The 23977-nt window shown below is 30.4% G+C and overlaps 2 protein-coding genes across 13 annotated transcripts; both read right to left on the minus strand.

Moving 5' to 3' along the window:
* Positions 1 to 13189: 13189 nt before the first annotated feature.
* LOC108328305 (uncharacterized) lies at positions 13190 to 18639 on the minus strand. 12 transcript variants are annotated; one of them, XR_008247038.1, is made up of 4 exons: positions 17746 to 18607; positions 16920 to 16996; positions 16575 to 16626; positions 13190 to 13327 (listed from the first exon to the last, which is right to left on the minus strand). XR_008247038.1 is itself a non-coding variant. In XM_052873144.1 (3 exons), exons 1-2 carry the CDS (start codon positions 18482 to 18484, stop codon positions 16622 to 16624), a joined length of 744 nt encoding a protein of 247 aa, XP_052729104.1. In that variant the 5' UTR covers positions 18485 to 18617; the 3' UTR covers positions 13190 to 13327; positions 16575 to 16621. The 12 variants fall into 12 exon arrangements, 5 of the variants coding, with proteins under 5 accessions (XP_052729104.1, XP_052729101.1, XP_052729103.1 ...); XR_001832102.2 differs by having other exon boundaries at positions 16794 to 16996; positions 17746 to 18604; XM_052873144.1 differs by lacking the exon at positions 16920 to 16996 and having other exon boundaries at positions 17746 to 18617.
* Positions 18640 to 21460: 2821 nt separating this feature from the next.
* On the minus strand, positions 21461 to 22048 carry LOC108327550 (pentatricopeptide repeat-containing protein At1g12775, mitochondrial-like). Its single transcript, XM_017561241.2, has one exon. The coding sequence runs from the start codon at positions 22046 to 22048 to the stop codon at positions 21461 to 21463; it is 588 nt and encodes a 195-aa protein (XP_017416730.2).
* Positions 22049 to 23977: the final 1929 nt, after the last annotated feature.

Consider the following 23977-nt stretch of genomic DNA (forward strand, 5'->3'; position numbering starts at 1 on the left):
ATATAATTTATATTTATTGAGTTTTATTTTATAAGATCTTATCACTTTTTTACAAACATTTTCTTAAACACTCTTCTGACATCATTCTAAGATTTTTGATTCGTTTTTCATCAGTTTTTTTTATTAGACATCACTATTGAACTCACACCAGATAATCCTATATTATATGAGAGGAAGAAACGTAGGACTACAAACAATCATTTTTCATTTGTCGATGATATTCCTCTTTATACAAATGATGAAATTTCTGTTGTAAGGGCCAATATTCCTTTGCCTAAACCAAAGTTGCTTTCTATTGATGTTTTGTGTGATGGATGATATTACCCAAAAAAAAATGAGAAACATGAAGATGTAAAGAATGATGAGACAGACAAAATTCAACAAAAGCAACTTACAAACATATATCAGGGACGAAAGGATAAAAGAAATAATATATTTATTTAAAAATACAAATGTTACAAAACCACCATCGAGTCTTCACCTATAATGTTAGCAAGGTTTCTTAATGTGTCAATATGATTCACCGTAGAAAAGTAACACTTATTTTTCGATATAAGACTATTCATGTGATGAAATTGTTGTCATATAGAGAAAAAAATTTATGTAAGTTTGAACTACAAAACATTGAAACTTAAAAATAAATAATGTATGTTACGAAAGTGCATACTATAAGGTCTGAAATAAGATTAATAAAAAGTCTAAGCCACTATGAAAGTTGGAATGTTTGTGCCATAGTCCATATCTTTAGTTTGGAAGATAGTTGACAAGTCTATTAATTCTCTGTGTCATATCTAAGTTGTATAATTTTGAAGAAAACCATTATATAAAATGTGTTAACTTCGATTGTGTATAACATTCTCCCATTCAAATGATTAACACAAGATATTTAAACTTGACTTTATCGTTACTTCTGTCATCATTACGTTGCACAAATTATATAAATTATTCTACTTCTCTCTCTTACTCAATATTGTTACATGAATTAATTCAATATCGATCATATATGTATATGTTTTGAAATTGTATGAACAATTTCAATATTGTCTAAAATGAATGATCGCCCTATTTTTGTATTCACCATATGACCTTATCCCATTCAAGAAGATTAATTTTTTTTTTAGTTCATATGTACATATCAACTTTAAATAAAATTTCTTAAATTTCACAAAAAATTTGCTACCATGAATAGTTGGTCTTAAAATTACATAAAATGAAATTGGTTATCAACTACAATCACATATGTAACTTAAAATTAATACAAAATACAATTAATAAAAATTCACATATATAACTTAAAATTAATACAAAATACAATTAATAAAAATTCATAAAATATAAGAAATGTATCATATATATATATATATATATATATATATATATATATATATCAATAAATTATTGAAAAGTTAATATTAATTTTAAAAAATATATAAATTTTTCAAATTGAAAGTAGTGCATAACTTCACTATTTAATGTTAAACGAAAAACTAAATGTAATAAGAAATTATTATAATAACAAACTAAGCTTACACTAACTAAGTGCCTATTCAAAAAGTAAATAATCCTAATAGAAACATATTATCACTAAAGAAATTTTTAAAGCCAACAAAATTTCAAAAAATGAAAAATAAAGGTAACTAAAATTACGCTAAACAAAATATCCAAAAAATCAATAATACTGATAACAAATAATAAAAAATTATTAAAGCCTATAACGAAAGGTAAAGGTTTGAACCTGGGAGCATGCTTAAAAACTGTAGGAAAAATGGTCTTTGCAATGTTTCTTTCAACCTAGTATCAAGAATATAACATCTTATTTAATAGTTTAAAATTATTAAATAAAATATTATAAATTTGATAATAATAAATAATTGAAAACATATATAATATTAATATAGTTATCTAAAATAATACGAATCAAATTAAAAACATATATAGCATTAGTTAAATTGAAAAGAATATTTCATAAATTGATCCTCACTAGAATATTGTATGATATTTGTTAAATTGAAAACTAATATTATGAAAAGAATATTAGTTAAATTGAAAACTAATATTATGAGGTAAGTTGATCTCAGTAGAATATTTTATGATATTTGAGATGGAAGATTTATAGCATGCGTGCAACATATCTCTCTCATCGTGGTTAGACGGCAATCATGAGTACTAATTATAGTAAGAAATTAATATATAGCGTGAAAGGTATCTCTAATGATATACAATGTTTGTTAATAATATTTATAATATTAATATTTATAGAGTTTGGTCGGTCAGCATTGTTGGTTCTTTGAAATATATATTTGGAGAATTCGACATTAACTAATGAACAAATATAATATAAGCAAAAGATTACTACACCGTCTTTTATTCAAAATTTAAACATAATGAGTTTATAATTTTTTTATATATCAATAAACTTTCTCATTTCATATATTATATGAGCATTATTGTGCTTGGTGGGTTTAGGATTGTAAAAATCATTTGAAACACATATAAAAGAAAAACTTAATGAGATACTTATATTTAAATAATCAATTTTAATAACTGGATTTGGTTTTTCAGATATTGTGAAACAAATCAAATTGATTGTTAATTAACTAACATAACAATTAAAAAAAATAAAAATTAGATAAAAGAAATATATGTTATAATAATACAAAACAAAGTTTGTGAATATCCTAAAGAAAATAAATTCCTAAAAGTGTGTGTAATAGTTCTATTTTTCTAAGTATTCACATAGTAATTATAAATCATATTATAACACCTCAATAATATTAATAATGAGTTAAATATGTTTTTGGTCCCTTAAATAAAAATTGGAATAGTCTCTCTTCAAAACTTTAGTCTAATTTAGTCCACAACTTTATAAATGCTTGAATTTAGTTTTTTTAACTAAATGTTGTTGGATTTATTTTATATTTTAAATACGTTTCATGATAATATTTGATTTTTTTTTACACCGCTGGACACATTTTCGCTTCATTGTTAACTTAGAAATGCATTTGAAACATTAAATAAACTTAACAAAATTTGGTTAAAAGGATTAAAGTCACACAATTCTAAAGATGAGGAACTAAATTGGTCCAAAATTTCGAAGAGAGAATAATTTCAATTTCCACTCAAAGTTAAGGAACTAAAATCATATTTAATCCTATCAATAATTATAATTAAACTTAGTTTCATTACAATTCTTAAACTAGAAAACACTATATTATAAAAATGTGATCAACATAATATTCATAGTACTGAAAAATGTGAGCTAAGAACTTAATACAATTTTTTAAAAGGCTAAAAAGCAACATATAACATATTTCTATACCACTCTTTTAGTGACATGTTCCAGTTTCAATTCTATTATCATATGTTCTTATGTTTGCTTTCGTATTTAAATACGATTATCACAAAAATAAATAAATAAAAGACAAAATTGCAAAAGTAAGCTAATTATTACAAAAATAAACTCTAATTTGAAAAACTTATACTTTTTGTAACATCCCGTAATCTCATTCATATATTGTAGCATTACATTTAAGGTAACATCCCTTAATCTCACACTTGATAATTCATAGTTGATATATATATGTTTTAAACTCAGATTTCAACTATAAACTCATAAATATAACTCGAATTCTTCTAATTTATTCTTCTATCTCTTTCTTCATTGGCACTGAATCAGACGACATTCCTCCATCTGCTCCCATATAACGAATTATATGATTATCGCACATACACAAACACAAACAAGTAGGGTGAGCTAACATGCAACCAATCATTTATAAAACATGCATAATTACTTTGATACACTCAACAAACCTCATATAATAATTATGTCAGACACCCTCATACCATCATACAACAATCGCATCATAGATACTCATCCATTACTTTGATATACTCAACAAACCTCATATAATAATTATGCCAGACACCCTCATACCATCATACAACAATCGCATCATAGATACTCATACCATCATACAACAATCGCATCATAGATACTCATCCCACAATACCACAATTACTAATAGACACTCATCCCACAATACTTAATAGACACTCGTTCCACAATACTCAATAGACACTCGTTCCACAATACTCAATAGACACTCATTCCACAATACCCAATAGACACTCATTCCGATGATATGTTGATGAGCGGTCACGGGAGGTTATGCACTTGTGATGACTTCTACTTCCTCTTACGAATACACTTCCAAAATACTCCATACCATCCACAAGGTTAGTCCTCAACACTATGTCCAAAACCGGCACATAGACCAGGACCTCCTGCCCCTCTCACCACATAATTCATCCTTCTGTACTTGAGACTGGATGATTATTAGAGTATCAGGATAACCTCCAACTACAGGACCCTCAACATCAATATATACACAAATACCATATCATTTCTGAATCTCTCCACGAGACTCATACCATGCTTATATTCCTCAACTCACATTATACCCTTACAAAATCTCCCCATAATACTCATATCATGTTCAGATGCATTAATTCAAATCCAATAAAATCCAATCATCGCAGAAATCATACAAAATAAATATATCACAAAATAAATTAACAAAACTAAAATATCACCATAAATGGTCACCGGAGAAGAATCAAATGTTTGACGAATCAAACTCATCATAAACGCCAGTACATATGACTAGTCACAACTTACTGGATTTGACCAGGGCTGCTCTATGATCAGGGATGTACCAACTCCGGGTTTTAAGATTCCTCTATCCTACCATCACAATTATAATTCATAATTCCATATCTACCACAATAACATGAATTCATCAGACATTTTCATTCCAACGAGATATATTGCATAATAATTTAACAGTACATAATTTGTTCAACAAGAGTTAAGTTAAAAACTTGTTGAGTAGATTTCCAGGAAAAAGAGGTGTGTCACAATGGACAACTTAAGTACCAAGTCTTTCCTTAGCCAAAGTGTTCCTCAACTAGTTTTAACAAATTTCTTATTTACAGATTCAAAACAGCAACATATAATATTAGCACAGAAATTCACTATAGATAGATATACAGTAAGCACCTATGTTTTTCATTAATAGTATTCACACAGAATTTCAAGACATGAATAGTAATAAAACAATACTAAATCATAATATAAAAGCTTAGAAAAGTTAGCTCCCCTACCTCTATTCCAGACTTAATCTCTTACTCATAATTTGTTTCCCCGAAAACCCTCGAGAACCTCTACTCTTCTTGCAACTAAAAATTTCTTCCTAACTCTTTCTTCTCTATTTCTCAAGCTTTCTCACTTTATTCTTCCTCTCTTTGTGCAGAGTAGCCTCCACTCTCATGGCTATTTATAGTCCAAAAATTTTACTATTCACCAATTTTTTAATATTATTTATTATTTTAATATTATTTTATTATATTAATATTTTAATCACCACTTGACATATTGGATCCCTCAATAATACCTTCAAACCTGGAGTGCTTTATCCACTATCAATATTTTAATTTTTTATTTTATTTATTATTATTTTTTTAATTTTTTTTAAAGAAAAAGGTAGAAAAGAGTTTGAACCCATGTTCTTGAAATCCCCACAATTTTCTACCATTTAAGCTACCAAAATTTCTTATTTAGCTTTCCACATTTTATAAACTTATTATATTTTCCATTCGCAAAGAAATTTATTACTACTAGTAATAAAATTGTTACTATTAAGCTAAATATTTTTCATGGGTCTTACACTTTTCACAAAAATGTTGTCAAAATAAATCCTTAAAATGTATAAAATAAAAAATCACTTAACTAGGTCTAACCATCAAACAAAAAAGTATAATATCTAGACTTACTCTTTCGAAAGACTAGTGCATTAGAGGACTGATAAGACTCTCTACCTGTCATATTACCCCTATTGTCTCTTCCTTCTTTATAGCATTTTATCACGTGTAACTCATACATTTCATCCAATACTAACATGGTTAACTACACTAGTTGCCTAAATATGATCTTCTTTCATATCATAACATCTCTCAAGTGAAGACTCATTTGACTCTTACCACCTAGTTATATATGTTCCTCTATATGAGTTAGACCCAGTAGAGTAAGGATAACCCCGCATAGAAATCTCCTTCAATACACCTGGACTCACCCTAGATTAGCATTTCCCTTAGAAATAACTAATTTGACAACCTGAACACACCAAAATTTCATAATTACTCATACACTAAAGCATAATTCAACGTAATCATAGACATAATTTGTGATATACAAATAAACTATTTAGTAACATATAAATATTTTCTAATAAAAAGAATTTCACAACATTATAACAATCACATAAATCTACTACTTTCTCAAAAAAATAAATATCATGCCACATCCAATATTACATTATTCAACAATTCTCTCATATTTAATCTTTACACACCCAAAAAGATTAACAGTTTAAGCATGTCTCTAATTAATTCATCAATTAAACATATTCTATAAGAATCGCAATACCACTTCAAATACATTCCATCCTTCAAACACCAATAAGAACTTCACTATAATATCATCAAGGTCACTCCCATTCCTCACTTTTCTTATAGGTCAATTATTCTTTAATGCCTTCATATATTGTCAAAATGCCAATATTTCTTTCATAACTAATTTATCTATTTTAACAATTTCCCACCACAACATATTTATGCTTTCATAGTTCAAATCAAACACATTTACTCAAATTTTCATATCTTTCTCTATTAATAAAATGTCATACTACTAACATTATTCACCAAACTCACTCTTCTCACAAATATTCTCAACTTTACGTAAACAAGCAATCACACCGTTTGTACCATAATTTTTTAATTCAAATATAAAACATTAAAGTTTTCAAAGAGATTAACTTTCCTATTACCTTAAAAAATATGCCTAGCATTGTTCTTCCCTTACATAACACAAAAAGTCCAGTCAATGATTAGGGAATGATTTTAGAACCACAGTTAGATGAAATTTCATAAAGAAAACAAAGAAATTACATGCAGTCCAGGAAAAAATTACATGTATAAGAAAAACATATTTACTCTAAAAAAACATATAAGAAAAAAATTAAAAAAAAAGAGAGTTGGACAACTTGAGACATGAAAACCAAGATAAAATGGTGCGACTATATATATATTATATTATTTATAAAAGAATTTGCTGGTAAAATATCGCTTACAAACAAAACTTATGGACATAAAAATATTTGTTAGTAAAATAAAAATTTAGGATTTTAATTATCAATAAATATTTTTCATAGATAATGGATTAATTAATAAAATTTATTAAGAATGTATAATTTTTATTATTAATAAATATTTTCATTGATAAAATAAATGTTATATTTCTCATTTAACTTTGACCATGATGGTATGGTAAAATTGTCGATAATGTTGTTTTAAAAAAATATTCATTGATAAATTATTTGGTAATTGAATTTTTGAAAATGTATTGCTAAATCTTTTTGAACTTTCGAGAATTCATCAATTTTTTAAGATTTGGTTTTCTAAAATTCATTACGTTTTTTTTTGTTACATTTTTTAAAATTCATGGATAATTTAGTTGATAAATTCATCAATAAAATGTGAGCTAATTTTTTCACCAAATATAATAAACGTGTGTTATAAATTAAATAGAGATAGGTAAGAAGTAGAGAAAAAGAAAAAGAAGAAAGAGGAAGAGAAGCAATAGCAACAGTTGTGATGATAATAACTTCAGCCATGACAACAACGAAAGAATAAGAAAAAGAGGGAAAGTGAAAGAACAAAGAAGAAAAAAAAAAGAAGAGGAAAAAAATAAAAATAAAAACTAAATCATAATATTTATTAACAAATTTTATCAAAAAAATAAGATCATTAAATACAGAAAGATAATTATTAACAAATTTTCTAACTTTTTAATAAAATTTATCAATGAATATTTTATTAATAAATATTTTATTACCAGTAATTTTATTTTATTGGCAAATTTTTTGTATTTATTAACGGATTTGTATTTATCAATAAAATTGATTTTTTTAATAGTGTGTGCAATTCCAACTCTTCAATGACTACAGTTTATGATCTCTTCATCATGAAAAATATATATTTTTTATTTTTAAATAAACACTAAAATCTTCCATTATCTTTAGTTTGCCGAAAGAAAAAGAAAATATCCAAATATGTTGACATCTAAAAAAAATAAAAAATTTGGGCACAATCTAATTAACTTCAAATGTACAAAATTCATCTACTATCCTATTAAACACACATAACATTCTATAAATCAAATACAAAATAATAATAATCCATGGGATGGATCAATATCTTATCACTATTAATTATAATATTTCAATAGTGTGATTTTTTAAAACATTTAAAAAAGTTTCAAAATTTTGATTAAAATCTACATAAAATTTGTAGGAAAATTCTAATTACAAAAAATAAAATTGATTTCTCATTATACAAAAAAGAAACATTTCCTGTAAAAAATTTAAGCATGAATGAGTATTTTGTTAGTGACAAGGAAGTCAGCTTTAAGAGAGCACTAACTCAGCAGATCATGTGGACTGTGCCATTTTTGCTTTCTTCCAAATAGCAACAATGGCCTACACTGTCCATAACTCTTGCCTCATGCAGAATAATGCAAATAAAATATGTTCTTTTTTAATTTATTTATTTGGTGTTTCATTATTATATATATATATTTTCATCAGAAGATATTTAAGTTAAAAGCTAAAATGCAGCATCCAGCTTAATATTCAGAGGATACAAGAAGACAATTATTGGAACTGTAATACATTTGGCTTGTTTACAAATTTCATTGAGCATATCTGAAGAAAAAGAGAAATGACTTTCTTGAAGTGGTTTTATCCTTATGCATTTCTTTATCAGTAAATTAAGCAAAACGGGAGAATGCTTTATTCATTCAGTAATATTTTATGCTTTTCTGGTTAAGACAGCAAGAAACTTTACAACTATAAGACCCTTGGCACCACCACACATCAAACTATAAAACCATGCTTCAGTTTTCCCCCATTAAATATTATAAACAACCACTTATCTGGAACTCTTTTATATGTTATTTAATTTATCTTTACTTATATATTTATTTATTTTATTAAAATTTTATTTATGTCATTTATTTTATTTTTAATTATGTATTACTTTTTTTTATTAAATTTATGATTATATTATTTAATTTATTTTCATTACGGATTAAACTTATATATTAATCTATATTTTTGTTAGTTTATTTGCTTGTGATATATTAATTCATATCTAACCACTACTAGAATGAGTATTAACTACCGTAATATAGCACTGGCAAAAAGATGTTATTAAAGTCTGTGAAGCCAACCCCTAAAACAATACAAAATAAAATGCGCTAAGTTCATTCTAACTTGACAAAGTAATGAAAAAAATGAATGTACCAAGTCAATGATAAAAAAGTAATCTTTTTACTAATATAAACATGGGTTTAGGTGACTCTAAGTAAGAAACAAAAATACATTAATTATAGTGTTGGCTTAAGTGACATTAAGTAGTAGAAATAAATAAAAAATAAAAGATTAAATATGTTTTTGGTGTTCAAATAACATTTATGTGCAAATTCTAGATTTTGTCAAGTGATGTTCTCATCCAATAAATAAGTCATTCGGTAAAGAAAAAGTCAAATTGTGACTCTCACCTAACAAAAGAAATCAGTTTGTTAATCTCGTCTAACAAAACTAAGTTGGCTTAGCAAGACTTTGTCTGCAGCTTTTTGTAGTTATTTGTTTGAACTACAATATTAAAAAAGAAAAGAAAGATTAATGGATTCAAGTATAAAAGAAAAGAAAAGAAAGTAAGGACCCAAAAGGGAAAAAGAAAATTGAAGAGTTTAACACAATTTCTTAAGCGATATGTCAAATAGGTAAAATTTATTAAACAATTTCTTATGTAGTTAAACATAAACAAGACAAGACAAATGTTGTAGTTGATGCCTTATCTAGGAGACATGCATTATTATCCATGGTTGAAACTAAAATGTTTGGTTTTGAAATGTTTAAGGAATTGTATGATGACGACCATGATTTTGGCAAAATTTATAAAAATTGTGAAAAGGGAGCTCTTAATGACTTTTATAGACATGATGACTTTCTTTTGAAAAGAACTAAATTGTACGACCTAAGAGTTCAATCAGAATTATATGTCAAAGAATCTCTTGAAGGAATATTAATGGGACATTTTGAAATTCAAAAGACATTAGATATATTGTATAATCATTTCTTTTGGCCTCACATGAAACATGATGTGCATTCTTTTTGTGAGATGCACTACTTGTAAGCATGCTAAATCTAAATTTATGCATCATGGGATTTTTATGCATTTACTTGTCCCTAACTCTCTTTGCACCAACATTTATATAGGTTTTGTTTCGGGTCTCCAAAGGTTCAAATGAGTAAAAGGTTTTGTTTCGATTGTGATTGACAAGTTCTCAAGATGAATCACTTTATTCCTTGCCACACGAGTAACGATGCCAATCATGTGGCCAACCTATTTTTCAAAGAAGCAATGAGACTACGTGACATTCCAAGGAGCATTTTGTCGGATAAAGATATAAAATTTGTTAGTCAGTTTTAGAATTGTGGGATAATTAGGTACAAAACTTTTTCTCTCTATTATATCCTGAAACAGTTGGATAGTGGTAAATATAACTCTTTATCAATTCTTTAGATTCTTTGTAAATAAAAATTTAAGAACTTTAGAGATTGATTTCTTCATGTGAAGTTTGCGTATAATATGGTAGTTCATTCTATTACTCATATGTCTCCATTTGAAGTAGTTTATGGTTTTAATCATCTAACTCCTTTAGATTTGTTGCATTTTCCTAATATTGATTCTATGACTAACAAAGATGGTCTTGTCAAAGTTACTTTTATTAAGAACTTGCATAAGAAAGTAAAGACAAAAATAGAAAAGAAGATGAAAAAGTTAGCTTCTAAGGCTAACCAAGGGAGAAACAAGATCAAGTTTGAAATCGAAGATTGGGTGTTAGTTCACTTTAGGAAGGAGAAGTTTCCTTTCAAAAGGAAATCTAATCTCCTCCCTAAGGAGATGGTCCATTTCAAATTCTTGAAAGAATTATGATAACGCTTACATTGTTAATCTACCTAAAGATTATGGAATAAATTTTAGTTTTAATATTAATGACTTGTCTCCATTTGATGTAGATACAAATTTGAGGAAAAAACTTTTAGATCTCATTGGGCAAGCTGATCTCACTGACGAGCATTCGTGTCTGCAAACCTCATTTTTCGAGTTGTTTTGCGGCTCAGTGTCTTTAAGTCTTCTTTTGTGTTTCTTAGATTGCTTAAACACTTGTGGTTTATATATAATTACACAAAAAACAAATGTAAACATTTTTTTATAGTCAATATGAGTTTAAATTCATCAAAAAAAGGATTTTGTTAGTCCTTGTCTTAAGACATTGGTTCTTATCAAAGATTAAAAATTTTATGACAAATATTTATGAACTTATTGTTGAGTCTATCAAGGAGGAGGTTCTATGTGGGTTACACAAACACCAATTACATCTGAGTAAACTATATAAGGGATCAACATCATTCTTTACCCAAAACCTTAAGACAATGGGTTAATGAGTCTTACACTTTTATATACTGCTCTACTTTCTCATTTTTATCCAATGTGAGACTTGGACTCACACTTGGATTCCCAACACTTATCAATCTGCTAGATTGTGATATTTCTATTTTTGTTCTCTTTTTGCGTTTTTCTATGAGTTTCTTTGTTTATGCTATGAAGAAATCAAATTCAGAAATGATCATATCAGTAGACAAAGAGAGTATTGTTATATAATTGATATTTAATGAAGTTAATACTATATCACGATGTATAAATGAAAAATCTATTGGAAAAATTCACGGGCAATAAATAAAAAACTAACCCTTTTTTATTTTTAACTTATTGTCCTAATAACACCAAAAAGCAAGAACTTCTTCTCCCTAGCTACTACATAATTTTTTCTAAAGCAATGGACAAAAAACACATGAAAAAAAAATACAACAATGAAAGCTTTGCACTTGCTTCCTTCAGTATTTGTACTCTCTATGTATGTGATACTTACTGTTCTGATGTGAACACAGACATTGAGCATATCTCAAGAAAAGCGAGATTACTTTCTTCAACTGCTTTTATCCTTATGCATTTCTTTATCAGTAATTAAGCAAAACGGGGGAATACTTTATTCCTCTAAACAAAATTGACAGCACGAAACTTTCCAACTATAAGACCCCTTGGCCTTGTCCAGATGAAACAATAACATCATTGTTGAGTTTTCCTTCGTTAAATATTATAAAACAACCCAATCTTGTCCCTTTTTTTTCTCATACATGTCAACTTCACCTTCAACAAATGTTCAACCACAGGTTAACTCTACATTGAACATTCCTCCTGACCCAGGAAACAGCTTCCAAAACCCTTTAACAGGTACTACTAATTTCTCCTCAAATAGTCATTCCATTACTAATCCACAAAACCATAATCTAAACCAAACAAGAATCACTTTTAGACATGTATTGCGTTATTATTGGAGGGGTGTTAATCATAACATTGCTTATCCAACCCCACCCCAGATATGGTTAGCACAGAATGTGTATCCCCTGGTGACCCCAATGCGTGTACTTTGTTTCATAGTCAGTCTAATAAGCTTCATGTTAGCATGTTGCTTCTTCATGGAAACCGAGCTTTACAAAACACATCTTAGTGGTGGCCATAACCATGCAAGTCTTGTGGTTTTTTCTGTGATTGTGGTGCACTTTCTCTGTGTGTTTTTTCTTCTCTTCTTCAGCTTCTTCACTTCAGCATACGAGAGGTTCAAGAACCACTCCTTCCTCAAGTCTATAGGAGAGTTCATAGTTATGCGGGTCATGTCCCTTCTGATTTCGGGAATTGAACAGAAACACCAAGATGGGTCTTCTGACGTAGCTGAATGGCTTACATGTGTTTTTCTCACCATTGATTCACTCTGCATAATCATTTTGTTGAAGCCTGGCCATAACTACTCTCTGCTTGATGCCATGTTGACATTAACATTGCATTTGGGCTTGGAGGGAGAAGGAATGTTTGCCTTTACTGCGGATGCTTTTGTCTTTGTGATGATGACCATCAAGAATTTTCTATGGCTGCACATTGCCAATATGCATGGTAGCGATCAAGAACAACTTCAATTGGTTTGGTATGATTCACATCATATTGATCATTTCTCTTCAGTGTGAACGCAGGAGCAAGCGTAGCACCAAACAGCAGAGTTAAGAAGGATATTGTCCTGTTAAAACTGATAACAATTGCAGAATGAAATGTTAATTTAGGTTAGAAAAAAACAGAAACAGTGTAGTATTCTATGTTAGCTGTATCTTTAATGACATGTATTGATACACATTCTTTCGTAACACATCTGTATTATTTATTGAAATTTATTGAAAATTAGATAAAAAAAAAATATAGGTTTGAGTCTTTGTTTAATGACTGCATTCATAATTATGTAATTCCTTTTATAAAATTTAACTGGTAACAAAGTGTTCCTAAAACTTCTCATATGTGCTTTACGAGAGTGTAAACATCAAGTGATGTACCCACAACACCTTTGAAAAGAAAACAGAGATAGGAAAAAAAATAAAGTAACGAGTATGATATGTGATGGGAAATGAAAGAGATACAGTGAAGATGTCAATATTAAGCTGTGTAAAAAATTAGAAAATAAATAACTTTGACTCGTATATATATACTCCATAAGGTTTTACGTTGCACCTTAACATAAAATAATCAGTTCACAATCTCTGAAACTGATTGTTTTAGGAAAATTCTGAAATGAAAAGTAAAAGTATAATTATTAATTACAAGGTCATCAATATCAATAAAAAAACCAATACTAAAAAATATTGAACATTAATTTATAGAGAAATTCTTTAGTGTTCAACATTTTGCTTTTTATCTTTTAATTTTAGAATAGTGTCCTTAAAATACTAAATCTCAACATTACAAGTTGAGTTAAGGTGGGAGACGTCGCTAACCCGCTTAAGGTGGTATAAATTGAAGGCAATGAATATTAAATTTCCCATTTTGCACTTTTTGAATTATGCAAACTGTAAATCAAAGTCTGGAAAACTTCTGTATTGAACTATCCAAAAATCATTGAGTTTTGTATAGAATAAGAATAGTTTAAGATTACATAATTTAGTAATAATTTCTTTTAATACTTTTAGTACATAATTAAAAAGTCAACCCAGAAATTAAAAGTGATTAATCTATAAAACCATAATGGTTTCTAGATAATACAAATCTAAAAAGTCATTTTTTTCTTCCAAATTACACAATCTAAATCTAAAAATCGTTTTTACGTTTAGATTATTCTAGAAAGGACGAAATGAAAATTTTAATATTTGCAGAGTACTGCTGGACAAAAAGTATGAAGGTGTAGAAAGAATTTGCATAAATTGAATGAGAATACGAGCCTCTTTTTTCTTCTGGCTTCAGGGATACTTAATAAGCCATTCCTTCCGTGCCAGTTACATAAAACATGTTTTGGTGCTTTCTCCACGTGTCACATTCATCATCTAACATGTGTTTTCACTTTATACGTCATTTAATTTATTTAGAATACTGAAATTAAATCCATTTTTATGAAAAGAAATAAAAAAAATCACTTTTATAAATAAAATAAAAGATGAGTATCGCTGTATTAAAAATAATGCGAAGGTAAGTGTCATTTCTAAATACTCGAAGATGTAGACTTATTTAAAAATTATACAGTGTGAATGATGAATGATAACCTCATGTAAGTGCAGTTTTTCTATAGAAGAAACTGAAGAAAGTTAATAAAAGTAGAAGTACATATACATCTGAAAAGTTAATAAGAGAAGACTGAAGAAAGAATAAATAAAAGTGATAAACAAAAGTTGAAAAGCTGGTTTGAGAATTTTAATAAGAGCTTTAATATTATAGATAAGTAGATAGATGCAAATGATGATTGAAATGTTAATTTATATCGTAACTAACTCTAATTTAAAAAATAGAAGATGTGGCCATGCACGTTACCCGATTCTACTCTCGAATTAGTCCTCTCCTTGGGAAAAGTATAGCATGGTAATCACATTCTAGACTTTGCTGCTAAATCTTTGGGATTTGAATATTTACAAAACTTGGAAAATGGAGACACAAAACAAGCACCTGCATCTCCTTTTCGACTAGTATCAAGTATTCATTATTCCTTTCCTTCAGATGTTGATTTAGATTATACTTCCCTTCCCGGTTAGGACTACGGTGTAAGATGCTGGTTGCTCTACAACCATTATAAAAACCCAGAACAAAGACATCATTCAACACACATCACTTCCTGAGCCTAAGCCATACACGCACCTTGGTAACTCATCTAAGTGAATCCAACTCAACCCATTTCGTATGCCACGTTCAAACCCACGCAATGATGTTTTTCTGCAAACCATATCCAACTCAACCCAAGATCATGTCAGTAATGATCCAACTTTTCACTAAAAGGGAACGGGTCAAATGTGTTAGGAATGGGTGGCTCTGGCAATTTTTAGTCCATTACCATATTTTGGCGGCTAATTCCAAGGATTGGTAATGTCTCTGGAACTAAAGATCCAGTCATCCTCTGATGACCCCAATGCGCATATTTGAATTCTTCTGTAGTTTGTTGGGCTATTCTGGAGCTTTCATGGAAACCGAGCTTTAAATATCAATTATCAGCTCATCTGCCAGTCATTGTAACAAGCAGAATCAGAGACCCCGCTTCTATGATGCCAGAGTCTATCTTGGAACAACTATGGTATCTCCTAGTTTTCTGCCATCAATTATCTATTAAGCCCCAGTTTATTTCGAATGGTACAGATATTGGATGAGTTTTGACAGATCATCATCCCATCAAGAATGTACCTGGTGCAATATACACAAGAAACCAATTCCCCTGCTCCTTCCTTCATGAAGTTGATCGTGTTTTTTTCCTTTTTTACAAATCATGAATATGGTATCTTATGTGATAGACTAGTACCAAGAATATGAGCTTTTAGGACTAAGTTGATTTTGACTTACGTGCATCATCGTTTTCTTTCATTTTTTTCTTCTCTTCAAAAAGGTATGTTTAACTGTCTTGGAAAAACATCTACAGGCAAAAGTAATTAACTTACACTCTTACAAGTTATATATAACTCTCTCTTCCTCCCTCCCTTTCTCTCTCTTTTTCATACATACATACATACATACATACATATATATATATATATATATATATATAGTGATTAGTTATTTACTTCTCCCAATACCATTTTCCTTCAAAACTTGTTTGACACTATCTGTAAATGCAATGACTCCATCTATTACTTGAGGCATAAGTTAGAAGGCTGCCCAGCCCCTCAACTTTGGGAAGATTGAAATATATTCAGAAGGCATGAACAATTAGAATGAGTAAAGATTTAAAAAAAAAATATATATATATATATATATATATATATATATATATATATATATATATATATATATATATATATATATATATATATATATACCTGAGGAAGTCGCATGTCAAATATGGTCTGCAGTCCCCTCTCATGTCTTAACCTACGCTCCACATTCATATTAATTTTGATGAGTAAAATTTGCATTTTCCTTTCCTATTTTTCAATTGTATGCATTCATGAAGTGTTGAAAGAAAGCAAGAGGAATAATAAATAGTTAGAACACAATATTAGTCAAATCAACTTAGTCCTAGAAGCCCATATTCTCACCATCTAAATTCTTCTATGTGAAATCCAAGCTTCATGAAGAAATTGAAAAACAATGAAGATTCTTCAGTTTCACTATCAACCCTGTATCATATCTTTTCTGGAACATAGTTTTTATTTCATGTATACCTCAAAATGACACGAACTGCAACATTAGTAGGCACAGCCCGTGAATCCAGATTCCTCTTCATTTCATTAGCTTATCACTGCAAATGGGAATGTAAATTGTTTATTTGTTATGATTAGCAGTGAGATTTCTTTTGCCATAAATGTTAAAGCAATTTCTAAGTACAATCCACAGCATTAGTTGGTAACGGAAGTGGAATGGTCCTTGATTATTAATATTCTCTCTTTCGAATGAGGATGGAAATTACTCTCCTTCTACATTAAGTGCAAAAGCTTAATTTGGCAAAACATGGCCATCCATTTATTTGATGTTTGCACATGATATAACTTCAACATAATTTATAGCTTCCTATAACCGTCGTGTGTCATTTTCAACATAATTAATACTTGTTTTGAACCACTCTTGTGTTTTAAAAAATGTAGCTCATCAAGAAATAGTTGATTTTGGTCTGAAAGCAGTGTGGAACTCCAAAACTATATCGTGTAAAATTATAGGCCACCCTATCAACACATCAACAACACACAAGAAAACTAAAATCAATTTACCAAACATGCACTCACAAATTGAATTTTATCAGTTGAAATTTATTAAAAATCTCAAAGTTTATGAGTTTCCCATCTTAATGATTTTTTTCATGATAACTTCTACCTTCTTTTTACCAAACATCAACAACTAGCACAATAAACCATGTTTGCTTAGTTGAATTGACCTATTGCCATCTATAATCATTTCTTAAAAAACAAAAAAAAAATGTACTCACTACAAACCACTAACCCAAATGCTAATTACAGGTAACGTCAACAGAGAGAAAGAAAACCACTAACTAACCTTGAACAGAACCCTCCTTCTTTTCCTTTCCCTCGGCCTTTTTCTTCAACAACTTCGGCCTGGGCTTCACGGGCTTCAAGAAACCAGCCTGCAACCTCACCATCTCCCTCAAAACCCCAACCAGCTTCTCTTCAATCTCGGGCCCATTGGGCTCGAGCACGCGCAAGGCCCGAGCCACAGCCTCCATTGTGCTAACGCACCCGGCGAAAGGCTCCTTCCGCAAAATCAATTCGGAGTCATAAATGCTTCCGCCGCCAATACTCTCATCCACGTCCAGACAAACCCTAGTGGCGAACTCGGAGAGGAAATTCTCGCTGGCCCGAACCATCTCGCGAGCGTGCTGCCACGTGGCGTCGAAGGCAATGAGGACGAGGTCGGCGGAGGGGCGCACGGCGGAGATGTGGAGGGCGGGGGTTGTGGAGGAGGCGGAGGAGGGGAAGAGGTAGAGGGCGGGGGGAGAGCGGTCGAGGATTGGGGAGAGGCCGCGACGGAGGCGGCGGGAGGTGACGGAGGAGGCGCGGAGGAGGGACTTGTTGAGGATTGGGGTGGTGGAGAGCTTGTGGCGAGCCTCGTGAGGGTGTTGCACGATGAGGATACGAGTGGCGGTTTGAATCGGAGGAAAAGGAAGCGCGTGGCAGAGACAGACGCGCGTGGGGCGGTCGCAGTTGGAGCAGATGGAGCGACGCTGAGGCTCCGGTGAAAGAACGTCTTCTGCTTCCGGCTCCATGCAATGGAACATTACAATACTAGCTGTTTCTCCATCTACACACTGCTCAAAACACAGAATGTAACGGCACTGCGCTCCGCAAGACACTCTTATAGTATGTTCTCTTGTTAATTAAGATTTAATAAAAAAAAAATTATAACATTAAAAAATAATTAATTTGAGATAAGACTTTAAGAACATTGATTTAGAACTTAATTCCAATAGCAAAAGCAGTAAGGAAATTGAATGAAACCAACGAAAGTAAAAGAGATTAGAGAAGAATACAAATCTGGAATGCCAAACGAAATTTGGAGCCAACGGACAGAAATTAAATTGTGCAGACCTTGAAAGAAAACAAAAACTAAAGCTGCTTCTCCCTCTAAAACTAAACTAACTAATACTAATTGTAAAAAAAAAAGGTTCAAACTATCCAGAAAATAAGCCTTATAGGCTGACACAAATATTTGAAAATTGGAAAACAGTTTGCAACAGGTAAGAAATCAATGATTACACTTGGTTCAACAAAACTACCACTAACTAATCTTACAAGTAATTCAATTAGCAGGTGAGCAGGTAAATTGATTCTTCAAGCTCCTTTATTCAGCTCTAATCCAACAGGTCAGAGTAGGTTACATTGCTTGAACTCAAAGTGTTTCTTTCTCTTTGACTTGGCAGCAGCAAGTTGCCTGTGTATTGATTCAGCAGGTTTCTATTAAGTTTTCAATTGGCAACAACAAGTCAAGCATATTACAAGGTGTTCTTCAATGATTACAAGTTTATTCAGCACCACAGCTGCTGTCAACATCTGAATTCGACTCCAACGATTCTTCTCGGCAGCACCTCTTCCTTTTTTTTTTTCTGAAAATCTTAAAATCAAGAAAGTATAAAATTCTAACAAAAGTCTCACTAAGAATGCCAAGTTAACAAATATTTAGAAAAACTACAATTTATTGAAGAAAAACCAAATCTGTCCTAAAATAAAGAAATAAAAGCAAAAGAAATCCCAAGAAAGTACAATTAGTCTAGAAAAATATGAACAAATGGAGACTTATCATTAACATTTCTGGAAACTTCTATACTGTGACAAGCTATCCTTTAGTGTTCTTTATGTCCCAAAAGAATACTAGGGCTAGCTCTAGGATCAAGTTTCTTTCTCTGAGTTTTTATGCTATTTATATAGCAAAGACATTCAAACACCTTAATATTAGCAATATCACTTAGCTTGTCATATAACTTTTCAAAAGGCGAGATACTATCAAGGAAAGGTGTAGGAATATAGTTTATCAAGAAAACAGCATGAATAACAGCAAAGCTCCAGAATTAATAAGAAAGATTAGCTTGAAAAAGCAAATCTAATAAGATTTAGAATATGTTGGTGTTTCCGTTCAACAAGAGCATTTTGTTTTGATGTTTCATTAGAAGTAGTTTGATATATAATACCTTTAGAGCCAAGTAATCACTCGTCTTAAATCCCAAATCACTATCAGTTTCTAACACACTTAACAATTTTCTGAAATTGAGTTTTTTCATACGCAATAAAATTGATCAAACAAGGTAAAACAAGTATGATCACCAACAAGAGTAAAAAAAAATATCAGTATCCATTTATACAAATGCTAGAACATTGTCTATAAATATCCACATGTATGAGATCAAAACTATTTTTGGCATGAAAATTACTAGCAGAGAAAGAAAGTCTTCTGTTTAGCAAGATGGCATGTATTACAAATAAAATCTTTGTTACTATGAATAAAATAATATTTGCATTTCATTATGTTCAATCTCCCAGTAGATAGATTTTCTGATCCTACATGCCAATGATCAATATTGTGTCTACCATTTCTCTGTTTAACAGCAGCAGTATTTATGCAGCAAGACTGATTATTTTGTAAACAAAGAACATATTATTGGATTTCACTGATTTATCAATGGCCCCTCATTTCACTGGAGTGAAGCTTATTTACATAATAGAAAACTTATAATGAGTTACATCAAAATATCAATAAGGTAATATGGTATGATAGTACGCTTCTTTACTGATGTTATTATGTGGTAGAGAACCTCTAGAAGTAAAATCAACTTGAAACTTTTGCCCAACAATTTCCCCACCACATGATCAATAGCTGTGCATTATCTATTATCACGGGGATTCGAGTTGTCCCAAGTAAATCCACTGTTTTTCTTCCTCGTCCCCTAATTTATTTCCTTGCACACTTAAACCATATTTCTTTATGAAAATGTGAGTTCTACAATAATGAAAGGAATATGGCTTCCCTGAGGTGCAACACTGACAGCCCTAAAGAAAAAACATATTTGGGCTCTGACAAACAAGAATGGGTAATATCAAACTGTTAAAAATAAAAAAGCCATCAAGATTTTAGACATAGGGAGGGACGTCACCATTTTGGTCTAGAAAGACAATGAAATCATTCATTTCAACCCCTGTACTAATAAGTTAAACAAATTCTACAATAAAATTGCAATGTCAAAGAAAACAGAAGTTCTATAGCAATCAAAATGCAGGGTACAAAATATAAAAATAAAAAAATATCAACTCCACATCCAATATGCAGCATGGAAAGAGCAAGTTGCAGGAAGATAACACTCTAATAAATGAGGTTTTACATTTTATATTACAACAAGCCTCTAGATATCATTTCATAAAGAAATGTCTCTGCCTTATCAGCCTCATCCTTTTCAAATAGAGCCCTAATCATTATTTCGAAAGTTATTGCATCAAGCAACCATTGTCTTCCATTTTGGACCATAAGGTCAATGCCTCATCAAGAAAACCTCTTTACAAAGACCATTGATCATAGTATTATAATTACATACATTTAAAGGGTAGCCTTTAATTAAAAGATCTTTAAAGATTTCTTGTGCCTTCTCAAGTTTTCCCCCTTTGCACATTCCATCAATAAGTATGTTCCAAGTGTATCTATTAGGCTGAATTCCATTTTCCATCATTGTCTTGAATAATTCAAATGCCTTGTCTAGATTATAGCTTTTTCATAAAGCATCTAACAAACAACTGTAAGTGATTGTGTTTGGTTGTTGATTTCTATCATGCATCTCATCAATAAGATCCCAAACATAAGCTATTCTCCCAGATTTGCAAAAACCATCGATAAGAGTAGTGTAAGTTACTGTATCAGGAACCATATTCCTCTGTTGCATTTCCTGAAAGAGATTTATAGCCTCATCCATCCTATCGTTCCTTATTAGTCCATTTATCATCGTAGTGTAGCTACAAACATTAGGACTCACTCTCATATGGGTCATTGCATTGAATACTTGTTTTGCATTCTTCAATTGATTAACGAAGCAATACCCATCCGTTAAAGCATTAAAGCTAAAATGATCAGGTTTCACATAAGCTTTCACCATCACACCCAACACATTCTTGGCTTCTCTTAGCTTTCCTTGCTTACATAATGCATCAATCAATATATTATAGGTATAAACATCTGGCATCATGCTATTTGATGGCATTTCATTGATGAAACCAAAAGCTTCTTCTAACTGATTCACTAAGCAAAAGCCATAAACTAGAGTATTATAGGTAAAAACATCAGGAGAAATTCCATTGACAACCATTTCAGAATATAAATCATAAGCTTCTTTTGTATATTTATCTTTGAATAAACCGTCAATAATTATGTTGTACGTTACTCTTGATCGACCTTCAATCATTCTGAACAATTCGATGGCAACTTTAGTTTCTCCTATTTTGCACAATCCATTCATTAGAGTCGCGTAAGCAAATTCGTCAAGCCGAAATCCTAGTGTTACTATTTTGTCGTGAAGGATGAGTGCTTTTTTTACCTCACCCTTATCACAGAGACCTCTGATGAGCGTAGTTAAGGTTATGACATTTGGAAGATAACCCCGTTTGAGAATCTTGGCAAATACAGAGAAAGCAAAGGCCAATTGGAGAGCCACATCTTTCCTGTAAACAACAATAGTATTCACTGTTCTGGAAACCCTAAACCCAACAATACTATGAAATTCTTCATTTTAGATTTTCATTTTAAGAAGCACATCTGGTAAGTTTTCAGGTTTTCTATATTTTAAAAAGCTTAAATTGTATTTAGAAAATTTATAATTTTTAAGGCATTTAAATATATTTATTTAAATTAATCTTATTTTCTAAATTTTTTTAAAACATCTTTTATTTAAATTAATCTTGTTCTCTATTTTTTTAAAATGTATTTTATTTAAATTAATCTTATTCACTAATTTTTTTAAAAATTTCTTAAAAAATTATAAAGTTCTCTAAATACAAATTAAGCTTTTAAAATGAAGAAAACCTCAAAATTTTAGATACAAGATGTCCTTTTTTAAATGAAAAACTAAAATAAAAAGTCACTAAATCTAACTCCTATTTTTGTCTTTATTTTGTTGGTTTTCTTGATAACAGTTCAAAACGAGGCTCTAAGCTTTTAGCATTTAGTGCTAAGATTGATTTTGCAAGAATATTAATTTATTCTCTTATTACAGTTGCTAAAGCATATTATATTTTCTTTATGTACGTCCGGCTGTATTGCACAAGAACTAGTTAAATCCATTTCATTAAAAAGTATCAACAGTGACCATTCAAAAATTATAGAATTATGATAATCAAAATCCATAAGATAACTTTTGCAACTAAAGTTAGTCATATTTACCTGAATTCAAAAAATATTTATCCTTAAAAAATATTTTATCCATAAGAATCATACATGTATATTTTCATCGGACTTACATGTATATTTTGATAGACATATTATATAAATTTTTCTAGTTTGTTTTTTATAAAGGGTTAAATATGTTTTTAGTCTCTTAAGTATCAGACGATTTTGTTTTTAGTCCCTACTCAGAACTTTGATGGTTTTTAGTCCTTATTGTTTTGAAACTTTGACTAATAGTCCTTAAAATTGGACGGTGTTAAGTTTTAGTGGATGTGACAAACGGCGATGCCATGTGATCACTGATCTTCTCTATTCTCTCTCTGCCACGTTGGATGTTTAAGTGTTGAACTGAAATTAAGTGAAGAGCACTTCGTGATCTTTTATAAATGAGATTTGAAGAAGTTGGGTTCTTCTTCGTGGCTGCAGCTGGGGGGCAAAGAACTTGGGTACATCTGAAGGTTGGAGTTGGTGTTCTTGAGGAGGTAAGTTCATATGTTTTGGTTTTGGTCTTCTTCTATTCTTCGTGTCAATATGAGGATTTGGGATATAGGGTTTTTGTGGGCAGGAAAACTGATGAAGGGATTGCTTTCTTGTAGTGAAATGAAAGGTGAGAGTGGAGGAAATGGTTGGACGCGAAGGTCAATTGGTTCGTCTAAGTCGCAAAGCTGTGGATCATCTTCACGGTTACCTTCTAAATTGTGTGGTTGTGGTGAAACATTGTTGGTTTTGAAGGCAACTACTGTGAAGAACAAAGGAAGATTGTTTTATAGATGTAGAAATTGGGCAGTAAGTGATTAAATCTTTCATTTCATTTGCTGAATTTTGAATTAATCTTGTGTTGTTTTGATTGCAGAGT

The sequence above is a fragment of the Vigna angularis genome, chromosome 2 (assembly GCF_016808095.1).
Source record: "Vigna angularis cultivar LongXiaoDou No.4 chromosome 2, ASM1680809v1, whole genome shotgun sequence".
Taxonomy (NCBI): domain Eukaryota; kingdom Viridiplantae; phylum Streptophyta; class Magnoliopsida; order Fabales; family Fabaceae; genus Vigna; species Vigna angularis.

Coding starts and splice junctions, on each gene's coding strand:
- LOC108327550 (XM_017561241.2), bottom strand. CDS start 22,048: ATGGTTGTCAATGGAATTTCTCCTGATGTTTTTACCTATAATACTCTA.
- LOC108328305 (XM_052873141.1), bottom strand. CDS start 18,484: ATGTTCCATTGCATGGAGCCGGAAGCAGAAGACGTTCTTTCACCGGAG. Junction 13,328..17,745: donor GAAGGAGGGTTCTGTTCAAG/GTTAGTTAGTGG, acceptor AATTGTTATCAG/TTTTAACAGGACAATATCCT.